Source organism: Triturus cristatus, chromosome 2_2, assembly GCF_964204655.1.
Source record: "Triturus cristatus chromosome 2_2, aTriCri1.1, whole genome shotgun sequence".
In the NCBI taxonomy this organism is placed as follows: Eukaryota; Metazoa; Chordata; class Amphibia; order Caudata; family Salamandridae; genus Triturus; species Triturus cristatus.
Window position 1 is genome coordinate 1,209,717,668 of NC_140582.1, and position 14,149 is coordinate 1,209,731,816.

The 14,149-nt window shown below is 46.1% G+C and overlaps 1 protein-coding gene across 1 annotated transcript in view; it reads right to left on the reverse strand.

Annotated features, from left to right (window-relative positions):
* Nucleotides 1-14,149, reverse strand: part of LOC146863410 (putative carboxypeptidase X1) — a 315,940-nt gene that overhangs the window by 204,180 nt on the left and 97,611 nt on the right. Inside the window, exon 4 of the mRNA XM_085642839.1 lies at nucleotides 13,360-13,499. Within this exon, the coding sequence (XP_085498965.1) occupies nucleotides 13,360-13,499 (140 nt within the window). The remainder of the gene's footprint in view (nucleotides 1-13,359; nucleotides 13,500-14,149) is intronic.

Genomic DNA, 14,149 nt, shown 5'->3' on the forward strand with positions numbered 1-14,149 from the left:
AGCAGACCTCTCTCGAGTCAGTGATCTACGGTCCTGACTGGGAACCATCAGGAGTGCCGTGGCAAATACGGAGAGTAGAGGACGATCGGGCGCTGGAGGCGGAAGACGAGAAACTGTCCATGCGGTCCGGGTAAGGTCGTATAACACGACAAATTGCGAAACGATTGATTGATTGATTGAAAATACTAGTATTGCTTATTTGATTGTTCTTTTTGAGATATTCGCTGTCTACAAACGGGGATATTCTCTCTCCCTTTGCAGATAGTGAAGGGTAGGTAACGCGGACTTTTGTCCCCTTTGTAATCTGTCGTGCCTATTATTCTCCCCACTGATTGATTGTCCGAACATTGATTGTTTTTGACGAATAGTGCTTTTTGAGATATTCTCTGTTTGCAAATAACGTAGAATAGAAATATTCTGTCTAGTCTTTGCAGATAGTGAAGGGTAGGTAACACGGACTTTTGTCCCCCGTTGTAACCCGTCGTGCCTATCTCTTTCTCACCATTGATTGATTGATTGTCCGAACACTGGTTGTTCGATATTGGTTCTTTGGAGGTATTCTCTGCTTACAAATAACGTGGAATAGAGATATTCTGTCTAGTCTTTGCAAGCAGTGAAAAGATAGGTAGTGCAGACTTTTGTCCCCGTTGTAACCCGTCATGCCTATCTTCTCCCCACTGATTGGTAGTTGGTTCCGCCCGGACCGCTTGTTAGAGATGAACCATCCGGCTCCACTGGAAGGCACCCCTAATAAGGACATATTTACTAAATATGGATCAGTCGCTGTAGCCTACAACAAACTAGGGCATAAAAATCGCTATAGAGAAACAAAAATAATCGAGAGAGACCAGTAGACCACTGATGGGATCCTTTTGACCCTACAAAAATAAGAAACACTAGGAAATAGCCCTTTGCGAAAAATATGAAACTAGGGGAAGGAGCCAAGCTCACGGTCGAGATGGCCACGAGGTGGCTCGGCTCCGTCGCTCTCGTTGTCTAAACATGTCTGCCCTACCACCCACCCCGCCCAGTAAACCCAACAAAATCCTGCACAAATGGAAGTCTGCCGATACCCACCATCGACGTTACCGAACTGGGCTAGATCGCGCACAATTGGGCTATGTCATTTTCCGGTTACGCAGTGACATCCTTGTGCTCGTTGCCAGATTACAAATATATACAACACTCTAACAAAGTAGTATAATTAAGACGTTTTAATAACTTATAGATATATGCAACACTCCAACAGGGTAAGCACGTTAAAACACGTTTTTAACAACTATTTACATGACAGCCTGCGGCAACACCCATCCCAAAGCATTCACGTCCGCGTGACACAGTCCTCGCCCCTCCTTCCTCGAAGTGGCAACATTGGCCTGTTTTGGGCGGTCTTTTTTAGTCGGCTTTGGGCTATAAAAGGCCCGCAAAATCCATCGGCCTGTGAGGCGGCATCAGTGGCAGAAATGTTGTGCGAATAGGCCGGAGGCAACACGACGCGCCAAGACCAGGACAGCATAAGAGGTGGTGTCCAACAAGTTGTTGTGCTGGTCTTGCCAACCTACAAAGCTGCACAGATCGACAACGAAGGGTGCCCTGGGGGGGGGGAGGCGACGCGAACGGGCCTCCCCCGCCTCCCCAGGTGGAGGCTCACCAGCTGAGAAGGCACCCCTGCCGTTTCACTCGCCGACCAGCTGAGAAGGCACCCCTCCACTCGCCGATTAGCTGAGAAGGCACCCCTTTGCCGTTTCCCTCACCGGCCAGCTGCAGCAGGACAGCCATTTACGTCTCGCCTGCCGGGCGACCAGCCAGGCGCGGGTTCCTTTCTGCACCAAGATTGCCATTAGCGTTCGACGCAAGAAGTGGGCCCCCGCAGCCAAGTGGTCGGGGGGACCCACCCCGGTGGCTGTAATGAAGAGCTGCTGCTGCCACTGGAGTCTCAAAAATGGCGGCCGGCTCTTCGGATTCGGGCCTGGTCCGCTAAGATGGCTCTGGGCTACCTCGGAACTCGGATGCTTGCCTGCTCGGGCGTGGGCCCCACCCTTGAAAACGTCCTCTCAGCTTTGCAGGTTTTGCGGGAGTCATTGGCCCTCGACTCCCGCGGACTTGCGGTAGGGGCAACCGCCACTATCGCTCGATCATTCCACATTAACATGCCTTTGCCCCGGGCGGCAGCAACCTTGTCCCCGTTTGGTGCCGTGAGAGAGGCTGATTCAGGGTATCGGCGGAGAGGCACGCCTGCTGTCTCGCTCTCCGAAAGGACCACGGCGTCGCTGCAAGATGGTGGTGAGCTCATGCTGACGCCAAGTTTCTGTTTACCAGGAGACACTGTAGTCTACCAACCCGAAGCAGTTCTGGTGGAACCTCAGCACGATCCGGTAGGAAACAACTTTGCTTTCCCCACCTTCGAGTCACGATTCATGCTGTCTGTTCTTTCTGTTGGCATTAACGGAAACTTTTTGGACTGCCGAAAGGGATTCTGGTCCGACCACTAGCTAGTGGAAACATCTAGACTGTACACTGGACCCACCCGACCTCGCCCCAAAATGGCGCCGATGTAGGAGGGGCCTACAACTCCTTATGGCGTTTCGGTTACTTGACATTTATGTTAGAAGGATATGTATGCGATGTTTTCACACATGATGGGCGGGGGGACGGGGAGGGTACTGATCGGGCATACGAACAACCTTATTAATGCTGGCCTTCCCATTTTTATTATCATTTTTATTTTTTTCGTGTTAAGGTAGTGTTGCTCATGATACTCGACGCCTCTCACACCGTGGCCGGCCTGTAACGGTTGTAGGCCCGTATTTGTATACTGACATTGTTTTCAATAAAGGGCTTTTTGAAGGAATTACGGAATCAGCGTCATAACAAATCATCTAGGTTGGTAAAGGGTTTTTGATGACTGTTACTCCCAAGCGATAGAAGGCAGATAATGCAGACCCTTTTCTTTTTTTGCCTGAATTTTGGATTGATGAAATTTGTACCCATCACGCCTGTCTTTTTCAGAATTGTTAGAAAATGGTTGACTATAGCTTAAGGTATCTGACGAATGCAAGGTACGGTACCTTGCCCCATAATATGCGACCGATTGAGAAACAAATGCACGACAAGGGAACCCGAATTTAGGAGACAAATAAAATGGAGCATCTTGTATAGTCGAAAGGAAGGATATAGTAGGTCTGTGGTATTACCCGCTCCTGCCGCTAGCCTGGTACGTGGTAAGTAGAACTTTTTCGTGTCTATGCGCGCTGATGTGCTCTGAATGCTATCCCCCCCCCCCCTTCTTGTCTTCTCTATAGGTCACATCGGAGTTCCGACTGAAGAATGGAGTGGACATGGACCGCACCATGCTCAATGTAGGGAAAAGCATAGACAAACGTTGTGGGATGGTGCGTGAAGTGCAGACCACCACTGGGAACGTGAAAAACTGTATGTTATGACTGTGCGTATGTGCCCTGATTGTACGGTATGAATGTGTATGCATTTCATGTGTGCTTGGGTCGCTGGAAGAGAACGTCATCGTATGACTGGAGTGCTTGTCTACCGATCAAAGGGAGGGGAGTAAAAAAGAGTCCGACACCCCCCCCCCAAAATGAATTACGGAAAATACTGAAAATACCCAGCATACATAGGAAAGAGGACAGGAAAGGAGAGGTCCCCGTACTCAACGTAGCTCTGTGTCTTCGTCTTAATTCCTGCGCTTGATGTATGTACTGTTACGCCCTACCCAGTATTTGTGTGTACGTGATCGCCGAATTTATGTTTTTCCCCCGCTTGTGTTTTCTTACGTAGAACTGACCCATGCTACTCCATGTTGTGTGTAGCCTATTATCATACACATGTCTCTCTCTCATTTTATGTCGTACGTGTACCCAATAGCCTACTTGATGCGCACATCTCTCTCTCTCTCTCTCTCTCTCTCTCTCTCTCTCTCTCTCTCTCTCTCTCTCTCTCTCTCTCTCTCTCTCTCTCTCTCTCTCTCTCTCTCTCTCGCTGAAGGCTCCCTTGCCCTCTGTTGATTAGATGACAACACTGTACCTCCCCGGTATATGTATAATTGGCCTAAACACGACAGTGTTCGAACAAATTGACAGAAACAAAACAACCGTATTTGACCACATTACTACCATAGAGCGCCTAAACACCCCGTCCTTCCAGAATAGTCCTAGTTATATTTTCAGCAAATACAGCTGATGACATTGTTTTTAAAGATACATCGCCTAGAGCTGATAAGGGTTAACTATTGTCTCCAGCCAGAAAAATGTTTAGCGCGTGTTCCTCCCCGAAACAGATATTTGTGAGCCCATAACAGTAGCACCTCGCACTTTTTCATAAACTTAGCAGTCCTCGGAGAAAAATGTGAATTAACAGAGCTTGTGTTAGAAGAACGAGTTTCTACCGGAGAAGCCGGTTCGAATTTTGATAGACCAGAAAGTTGACAGATGTCAGGCCTCCTGCCACGATTATAAGGTACAGGAATCGACACCTAGCAGGCCAGACGATGGAAATTTGCAGGAACACCCACAAAACCTGCACCACAGCAATGATTAATAAGTTAGAAACATACACCGACATAAGAGTTAATAGACATCCATCATAGAGCGACCGATAAAACCTTTCCCCGACTACTCGGTGGTTGGGAGAGAGAATGAAGTGTGTAAATATCTTCCCTGCCAGCTCTCTAAGATTTTGTTTCTTGTACTCATTCAAAGATAACATGCGGTCATCGGAAGAAAGGGGTCGGACGTGACGCACAGCCTGGCTGCGGATCATGGAACACCTATGGCATCGACCAAGGGGGAGCCACGAAGCAAAAGGATGCGGGACGAGGCACCATTCTCAGCATGGAAAGCGATAAAACGAAGGGCTATCCCGAAGCCCCCTGCTCGCTGATCAGCTCGTGCCTGAAGTCCCAACCCGTCGGGCCCGATTGATGGGCCCAGTGCTGAAAGATTCTGCTCTCCTTGGTCCGCTTTTTGATCCGATCCCACTCCACCCCCTCTTCCCTCGGCCTCCCAAAGCACGCCCCTATCCCCCCCCTCTCTTTTATATGGGATTTTGAATTTGACTTGACAACAGAAGAACGAAATGCGGGTACCCCGTCTCAAGGTACCTATGATAAGATGAGTTAGGGAACAGGACTGTGATCTGAGAACAATGAATGGTCACACCCTGCTACGTGAAAACTTGGATTTGAGCTAGTCCTTAGCTCCACCGCCGGTACTCAACAGTGCCAACGAAAGAAGAAGAACAATGAGAGCTTACCAGTGATGGCTCGTTATAATAGGACACTGGAAAGAAGAACTCCCTTCCCTGACTGTAACTCATGTTGAGTTGAATTCCTCTCCCAACCGCTTTCGTATTGACTATCTTCCAATCGAGTTTTCATGATATTACATCGGTCACTCCCAGCTGTACACTGATAGTTAAGAAACTTTAACTTTGTATAATGACACTTGTATAACACCAGCCGTGCACATGACTATGCTGTCTAGTTTGATCCACACGAAGTCTAGGCCTTAAGTAATGTACGTAATATTCCTTGTTTTGCCAGAACATTTTTATTACTTTACGGTATCATGTTTGTGTTCAAGCGAGCTTCCCTCCTCCTATCTCCGGGTCTGACAGATGACGCAGCTGATGTAATTTTGTATGCGCTACCCCCTCGCCTATCCCATCAACTACATGTAATTATGTACAATTGTGTCAGATTATTCCTATCCGCCCTAAAACTCTGAACTTTGAAGCAAAACATATGAAAGCTTTATACGAGGTAGAAGTTCGTGGTATTATGGGGATAGATCCGAACTAAACAAGCTGGCGAGATATGTTAAAAGGGAGGACTGTGGAAATTTAGTTCGTAACTGAACATTATCTGCGCCATCTTGTCTCTCCCCAAGCGCCACACGCAGAAAACGCGCGACGGCCATTTTAGGCACCATGACCTCATTGCCGATCGCCAGCGCGTCCCTCTGGCGCTGCGAACATCCCCCCGCGCGCTGACCACCCCCGCTCTCTCATACGTGGGCCATAAACTCTCTCCTTCTGCGCGACCCTGCCATGAAACCACATCCCGCACCTGGCCAACACCTCCTTTTATCCCTTACATGGTCATACATCCTTTCGGTAACCCCTTCCTCCACGCCTGATTGTCCGAACTGATCCCAGGCCATCACCTAGCCCTACGGACGCAGTTTTATTGCCCCTACTGTAAAGGGAGCACCTCACATCTAAGGGATTGCAGTAGATCAAGGCCCCCAACCCCTGTGACCCGATCAGTCGCGCTCACCCCCCGGGAATTGGCGGAATGCCCAGCTGTGTGATCGCCATCTCCTGCTGTGGGTGGGGTGGGGACTTCTACTGTAGATATGTGTGGGAACGAGCTTAATGTGGGGATTCCGAGGATGTTCTTTCATGTATCAAAGCAATCTCAAGAATGTGCCATGTACAATAAACCGTGTAATAAAGCAATAAACTTGTGTATAAGAGGCCAGGCCTCAGAGATGTGGGCAGAGCATCTCGAGAAGATTCCCTGTGGGTCTGATCTGATGTGTTCTCCTCCGGAGAGAATAAACCTTTGTTTCCTGCCTTCCAGTCTTCAGCGCCTGCCTTTTTATAGGTAAATCATCGAATGGTATAAGAGGCGATTACCGCCGGGCAATACTTGAAAGGTTATCGACTGAAACTGCTGCTACCATTTAACAATAGCAATAAATAAATAATTTTCCAATGTTCCCTCAGCAGTGATCACTCTAGCCCTTCTCTACTCCTGATGAAATGCAAATATTAGTTATTAGTATTAGTTCTACTCCCTACATATCATTTGATTTTCATATAAACCTTGCCTCCAGTATACACTTAGATGAATGTCCAGGTACGTCACCAGTCTACTCTATTGCGAGCTCTGTCAGCCTTGTGCCATTCACTCTCCTTTGGTTATCCTTTTTTAGATCTGTCCTAACACGTCTCAGTGGTAGAATTTCAACAAGATTCAATTTTAGACTCCTTTCCTAATGCCATCCCCTCTAATGTTACAGTTGACTTAGCAATTTATATTCAAATAGTTTCAAAATCATCTCATGGGGTTTCTATTTTATATAAAAAATTATCTGATACTCTAGGTAGCAATATAGAGATGATTTCCACTTTTTGGAATAATGAACTTTCACTTTCCTTGTCCACTGACACATGGAAAGATATTTGGCTTAATAGTATATCTGGCTGGTTGCCTGTTTCAATCTACCAAACTAATTCTTATATCCTTTATAATCGTTTATGGACTCCATCACGTTTGTTCCAAGCTAAACTTCTCCCCTCTCCTGATTGTTGGCATTGTAAATCACACCCTGGCTCATTACAACACATGCTTTTTGATTGCCCTTTGGTTTTTAAATTTTGGTCTGAAGTTTGGGATATCATTAAGAAGATTTTTAAATTTCAAATTGATCTTTCCTATCAGTTAATAATCTGTAAATCTGCTATTCTTCCACAAATATAGATGATTTAGAGAGTAAACTTTTTAATTTTCTTATTTCGGCTGCTTTAAAATCCAGTACTTTTTGTTGGAAAGATGTCTCTGTATTATCTGTTAATGCTTGGTGGTCATGGGTTATTCTTTCCAGAAGAGGTGCTCAATTATCTATGAATGGGATCACTCATAATTTTTTCTCTTATCAATCTTTTTGGTTACCTGTTGATGCATATTTATCCATTTAATGCTGTATGAATAATTTTAATTCAGATTTGTACTTAATATGATTAGTTTTATAATGGCATATAGTAGCTCTGTTTGCATTTTCTACGTCAATTGGTATATTTGTTCCTTCCCTCCCCCTCCTTCTATCCTACCTTTTGGTATTTTTTGATTATGTATTTTCTCATTACCTAAGATACTTTTTTCTATGTTTTTGCTTATGATATACAGTGTTATTTAGGTATTATTGCTTAATCATAATATTTTATGTGCTGTCTATCTTTTAGTTGTATTTGAACAAAAATTCAATAAAAATATTTTGAACACAAAGAATTTCAACAAGATGGCCGCATTTCTATCTGACTCCTCTTCTAAATGCTTCGTATCTGGATCTTTGGACAGCTAAATTTGGTTAAGAATTTGGCACTTTTTAATCTTCCATGCCACAAATCTAACAATCTTCTTGAAAGGATTTTTGAAACATAGTCTGGCTATTCTAATCTCTTTCTTACTTAATATCTCCCATACGGCTATACAAGCTTGCTCCAGAAAGATGAGATGTCTGCAGGAGTGATCTGCATTTACTAGATGACAAGCTGCTTCCAGATCTGATTCCTTCTGCTCTAATTCAAATCATGTCTATTTCTTCACAAACGATCATTTCGACTTGGTAATACCTCTTACGTATACTATAACCCCTTCAGTGCCCCGCCCTTTCCACGCCCTGTGCCGGGCGTTTCATTAGCGGGCGGGGTTCATGACGAGCTGGACTCGTCATGGGCACAGCGCAACCGCGGCCCATGACGAGTCCAGCTCGTCATGGGCACAGAAGGGGTTAAAGGTCTTCCAGATGTATATGTTGTCTGCAGAGCCTTTGTTATACTCAACAACCTTTTCAAAACTTGCAAGAAGGGACATACCAGCCTTTTCAAAGAAAGTTTTATGATGCGGTCTGCAAATTGTTATAACAAATGTAACTGGCTAACTTAGATTCAGTGTGCTTCAGTTCTGGAGGTAACAAAAATCTATCCTTGTGTGACTTCCAGACTGTCTGCACTGCTCTGCAACTATCGTCTTAATTATATAATTATCATTAATCACAAGCTATCTGGCCTTAATCCTTTGGTATGGATGCCCTTCCCTAAAGAGGTCAACAACCACCTGCCCCTTGTATCCCTCTCTCCTTGTGGCTTATCCATTCACTTCCTTTCCTCAACAATGGGGCTGCTCCGCGTACTGCTGCTGAGACGTTTGAGCATCAACGGTCAGATATCCAGGGGCAACAAGGCAGGACTTCTGAGCAGGTTTTACTTAAAGGATTTCTTTGCATTGAGAGAATATCTAGCTTGGTCCGCTCCAAAAGTTGCATAAACACATTTATTTCCATGTATTCCATTTACATTCAAGAATACTAACTTTTACTGCTGCCATGTTGTTGTTACTTTTAAAGTGTATTCTTTCATCTTCCCTCTAAAATGTTTTCTGTTCTTTCTCTCATTACTAGGACCACTCCTGCTTTTTTATTTAGAGCTCCCACCCACTTGTTCCCTACATCCTTACCCAGACCCTCTTCTCCTTATACTCCCTCCTTGACCGAGCTGTACTCCTTGGCAGAGTAGAGAGCAGGGCCCTCCCCCCATTTAACACCGGATGGATTTACTTTCTCTGATGGATTCTGAGCTGCGCTGTTTGTTGCAATGGGGGGTCTTTGTCCCTGTTAGACATATCATTCTTGAGCCCCTTGCAGCACTCCAATCCCCCCCCCCAATTTAATGAATAATTGAAAACTAAAATATCACAGGTTGTGAGGCAATCCAATTGTTTGCACCCCACCCTATATCCATCTCCTACCTTAACATCACCATTTTGATTCAATTTTCAACATAACAATTTTTATGACAAAAGACCTATCTTTGGATACTTATTCTAAGATTTAGAATTCCCTATGTAATAAGATTTTTATGCGAGATTGTTGAACGATTTAGGACCGTGGACTGAGGTGGCCAGGCATTAAGACATGCATTTCTTTGGAATGTATGACGTTACAATGGGGTCTTTACACTGCGGTACATCTACAACGCGGTCTTTACAACGCAAGTCGTTACAACGACTTGTGCTAGAGCAGCTGTACTTAGGAATAGTGTGATTTACTATTCCAACTCCAGTGTGTGTAACAGTAGGGAAGGTGTTGGAATAGTAAATCATACTATTCCTAAATCCAACACAATCCAGTGCAAGTTGTTGTAACAACTTGCGTTGTAATGACCACGTTGTAAACATATCGCGGTGTAAAGACTGCGTTGTAATGGATGTCTCCCATTTCTTTGTTAAGTTGGGCAGCCTCCGAAGACATATCTTGAGATATGAAAATTGTACACCCGGCTCAAGCTTTATGTAACTGTAACTGCTGGGTGGTGAAGTAGAAAAGAAAGAAGATTTCCGTGTCGCTAAAGTAATGCCGGGGTTTCAATAGTTTTTTAATTCCCTAAGAGCCAAAGATAATCATTCACCAGAAACTAGCATCATATCTCTTCTCAAATAGTTTCTACGTTTGGTCTGTGTAGTCCCGCGATCGCGATCGGGACTCCCAAGATGGCCGCCGCGGTGCCTCAGAAGGGCGAGCCGGTCACCGTTGCAGCAGCGCGACACGCGGATCACGTGAGCGCTGCTGCAGTCAAAGTAGGGAGAGCGCGAAACGAGGCGAGAGACGAGCTTGTGAAAGAAGAACTGCTGCTGGGGGAAGACGCGCTGAGAGAGGAGCCCTGGAGAGAGGAGCCCAGGAGAGAGGAGCCCAAGAGAGAGGAGCCCAGGAGAGACGAGCCCAGGGGAGAAGAGCTCAAGAGAGAGGAGCCCAGGGGAGAAGAGCCCAGGAGAGACGAGCCCAGGAGAGACGAGCCCAAGAGAGAGGAGCCCAGGGGAGAAGAGCTCAAGAGAGAGGAGCCCAGGGGAGAAGAGCCCAGGAGAGAGGAGCCCAAGAGAGAGGAGCCCAGGGGAGAAGAGCCCAGGAGAGACGAGCCCAGGAGAGAGGAGCCCAAGAGAGAGGAGCCCAGGAGAGACGAGCCCAGGGGAGAAGAGCTCAAGAGAGAGGAGCCCAGGGGAGAAGAGCCCAGGAGAGACGAGCCCAGGAGAGACGAGCCCAGGAGAGACGAGCCCAGGAGAGACGAGCCCAGGAGAGAGGAGCCCAAGAGAGAGGAGCCCAGGGGAGAAGAGCTCAGAGGAGAAGAGGCAGGGGCTGACTGCGGGGGTCAGCCCGGTGACAACGCTGATCAGTCCATCCATCCAGGGAGTGAGAAGGACGTCTGGACTCCTTCTGCCACGACCCAGGAGGGCCGTGGCCGGAGGCAAGTACCACTCTTTTGGTATTTCGCAGTTGGGAGGTGGTGGGAGTTGTGAAGCACCGCCAGAGCACTGCATGCCCTGAAGCAGCCCTAGAGCACACAATCACGTGGGTGTTAGGTGGAGGTCCATATTGGAATCCCTCAGCCCTCTCCTAATACTTTATTTTCTTCTTTGTTTATTTCTTCTTTTACCGGCTGTCACTGAGGAAGACGCCAAGCATATTACCAAGCCCCGCAAACAGCCCACTGGAAGGAAGGGAGAAGGAGGCAAGCCCGATTGCGCCCAAGGAAAGAAGCGTACAGGGAAAGACTGCTTCCCTTGTCTGCGGACTATTCTGCGAACCTTTTTCCTTTGTCAGAAAGTACAGTCCTTAATCAAGAAAGCACTAAAAAGGACGAAGCCCTCCCTTTCCCTCATTACTAGGCCTTTGCATGACCGTTAAACAATTACAGTCCGGTTTCTGGAATTTTGTTTATTTTCCTAATAATCATTGTTTATTTTTATAAAAAATTAATTCATAAAAAGTAAACACAAACTAAACATTCTAATTCCAATAATTTCCCTCTGTGTTGTTTTTCCTTTTTAAATTTGTATTAAGGAGCAGAAATGTTTACATTGAGCTTAGTTTTATTAACCATGTACAAGCACAATTGGTGCATAGCGAGCCTCGAAAGATCTGTTTCTTATACCCATGCTTATGACGTTATTATGTGTAGTTGTGCCCATTCATTTACAGGCACGTATTTTATTGTGTATTTTGCTGCCCAATAATCCGCGTTTAAACCATTTTCTATGGTGTAGTCTAGTAATGGCTGTTGTGAAATCATACTGAAATCTGTTTGTATTATGTTGACATATACATATGAAGAGAAATGTTAACAGTTATAAATGTAATTATGAACGTATCCATTATTAGTAAACTATCTATATTGTCTTCTATTTGCTGGGGTTGTATTAATCACAACGCTTTCATGGCCCTAGCAGGCCCAGGAGACATGATCAACATTAGACAAGACTCCTTGTGTATCCGACATCATTAATGTCTCCTTGAGCACAGGGGTCATTCCAGGCAGGTGTAAGAAAGCTGTTCACCTTCCCAGGGTAACCTCTATAATGGATGATATCAGGATGCTGGACAGGCTAACAAGGGACGGTCATCTTATTATATCTGCTGGCAGCCTATGATACTGCTGACCAGAGTTTGATTCCAAGGTGATCTGTGATTGGGTGGACGGTGTAGACCTTGACAGGTTTTCATCCTTTCTTAGGGTCATTCAGATCCGAGTTGTAAGAAGTAAGATGGAATGTTACCCCAGACTCCTCTCTTTCCTCTTCAACCTCTATCTTCAGCCGCTGGCAGCAGTAACGAAGGACTACCAAGTGATCACCTGCTTGCTAGGCTGTGGTCAATCTTCAGGCCAATCCGATGGCCGCTAGCCGTGGCCTCTCTGGTGATTTGGAGTGCATTAGTGGTTGAATCCAGTTCAATCTTGCTGTTGACCTCTAAAACCAATTTGCGGGAGACCATGCTTCAGCCCACCTCTGTGGCTGTTTCTTCTGGTCCCGGGGGCAGGTAGAGAGGCACATTAGGGAACTTACAGGCATTCATATCCGGACTTCAATTGGCATATTGCATATGTGGATAAAACTTTGTGTTCGGTCGCAGACTATTCCCTCCCTTCTTCTCTTTTCCCCATAGGATCACAGTAGCATATGTCTTTGTGCAATCAGGACTGGCTTGCTTTATGCAATTCCAGTTATCTGGGACTCAGGATGGGTACCCGCATACCACAAGCTATCGAGACTGCTACCGTGAGACTAATATGGAATCTGCAGACATCTGAGGGAGTCTCATTCTACCTTTGTCAACTCTACTGGTTTCGAGTCCACACACCTATGACGTACAAAGATGCTTGTGTGGTCTACCAGACCTACCAAGTCTGTAGTAGTGTTAGCACTTCCTTTGTGGATAAAACAATTGTCAAGGCCGTCCCTACTCACAATTTGAGGGCTCGGACTCAAAGCTTATTTCATCAGATATGCAGACTGCGCCTACTCTTCTCAAATTTAGGAAGAAGCTGGAAACCTTCCTCTGTGCACAATAAATAAAGATAGTTAAGAGAGGGCTTTGCATGTCATCTTAAAACAGGTTTCCATACTTCAGAGGCGACCCTCTTATGCAGCACCAAGAGTGTCCTTGAGAGTGGGCAAGCTCTTATGAACACATAAATATAACATATAGCCCAGCTCAACTCATTGATCTATATAATAGTATATATACTAAGCTGTCTCTACACAAAATTTACTGTGGTTGTACAACTTACGTCCAGATTGAATTCTTTCCCTGGGTGATGACCCCGGTGAATCGAGTTAGTCTTCTGGCATCAATTTCAAGCCACTGGTTTTTGTCCTTCTCCTCAGCACACCAGGCTCCATCATACAAATCTTCATCGTAGATGCCAGACTAGAAGGGAGAAATCAGAGCAAACATGGCATCAGGTCAATGAACAGCTGCAAGGAGGGTTCTGATCGCATCATGGATCTTCATTTGGTGAAAGGACAACAAGGGTTGTATTACCAAAAGGGAGCACCACCGTGGTTTGCACTGCCGTGCACCGTCTTGAGGATTGCCTAGTGCACTCCAGGACAGGATGCTGCCTTTGCAAGAATATGTACCATCTGCAGTGGGTTGGTGTGGGTGCTGCAGGCAGTACACCCTCTGCTCCCTACTTCCATGCAGATGTGTCTAGCTATCATATAGGGTGGTCATGAGGCTGGGTGTAGTGAAACCTTCAGAGCCCACCTCAGGTGTGGTAATGCTGAGTGTATTTTGCAGCTACACCTCCGGCGGCCATGTCAGTCTAAAAGCTCTACAGCATATGTGTGCAGTGTCAAGGCTCTACAGTGCCTACGTGCAGTGTCAAGCCTCTACAGCGTGGGGGTGCAGTGTCAAGCATCTACAGCGTGTGGGTGCAGTGTCAAGCCTCTACAGCATGTGGGTGCAGTGTCAAGCCTTCACAGCGTGATGGTGCAGCGTTAAGCCTCTACAGCATGTGGGTGCAGTGTCAAGCCTCTGCAGCATGTGGGTGCAGTGTCAAGCCTCCACAGCGTGGG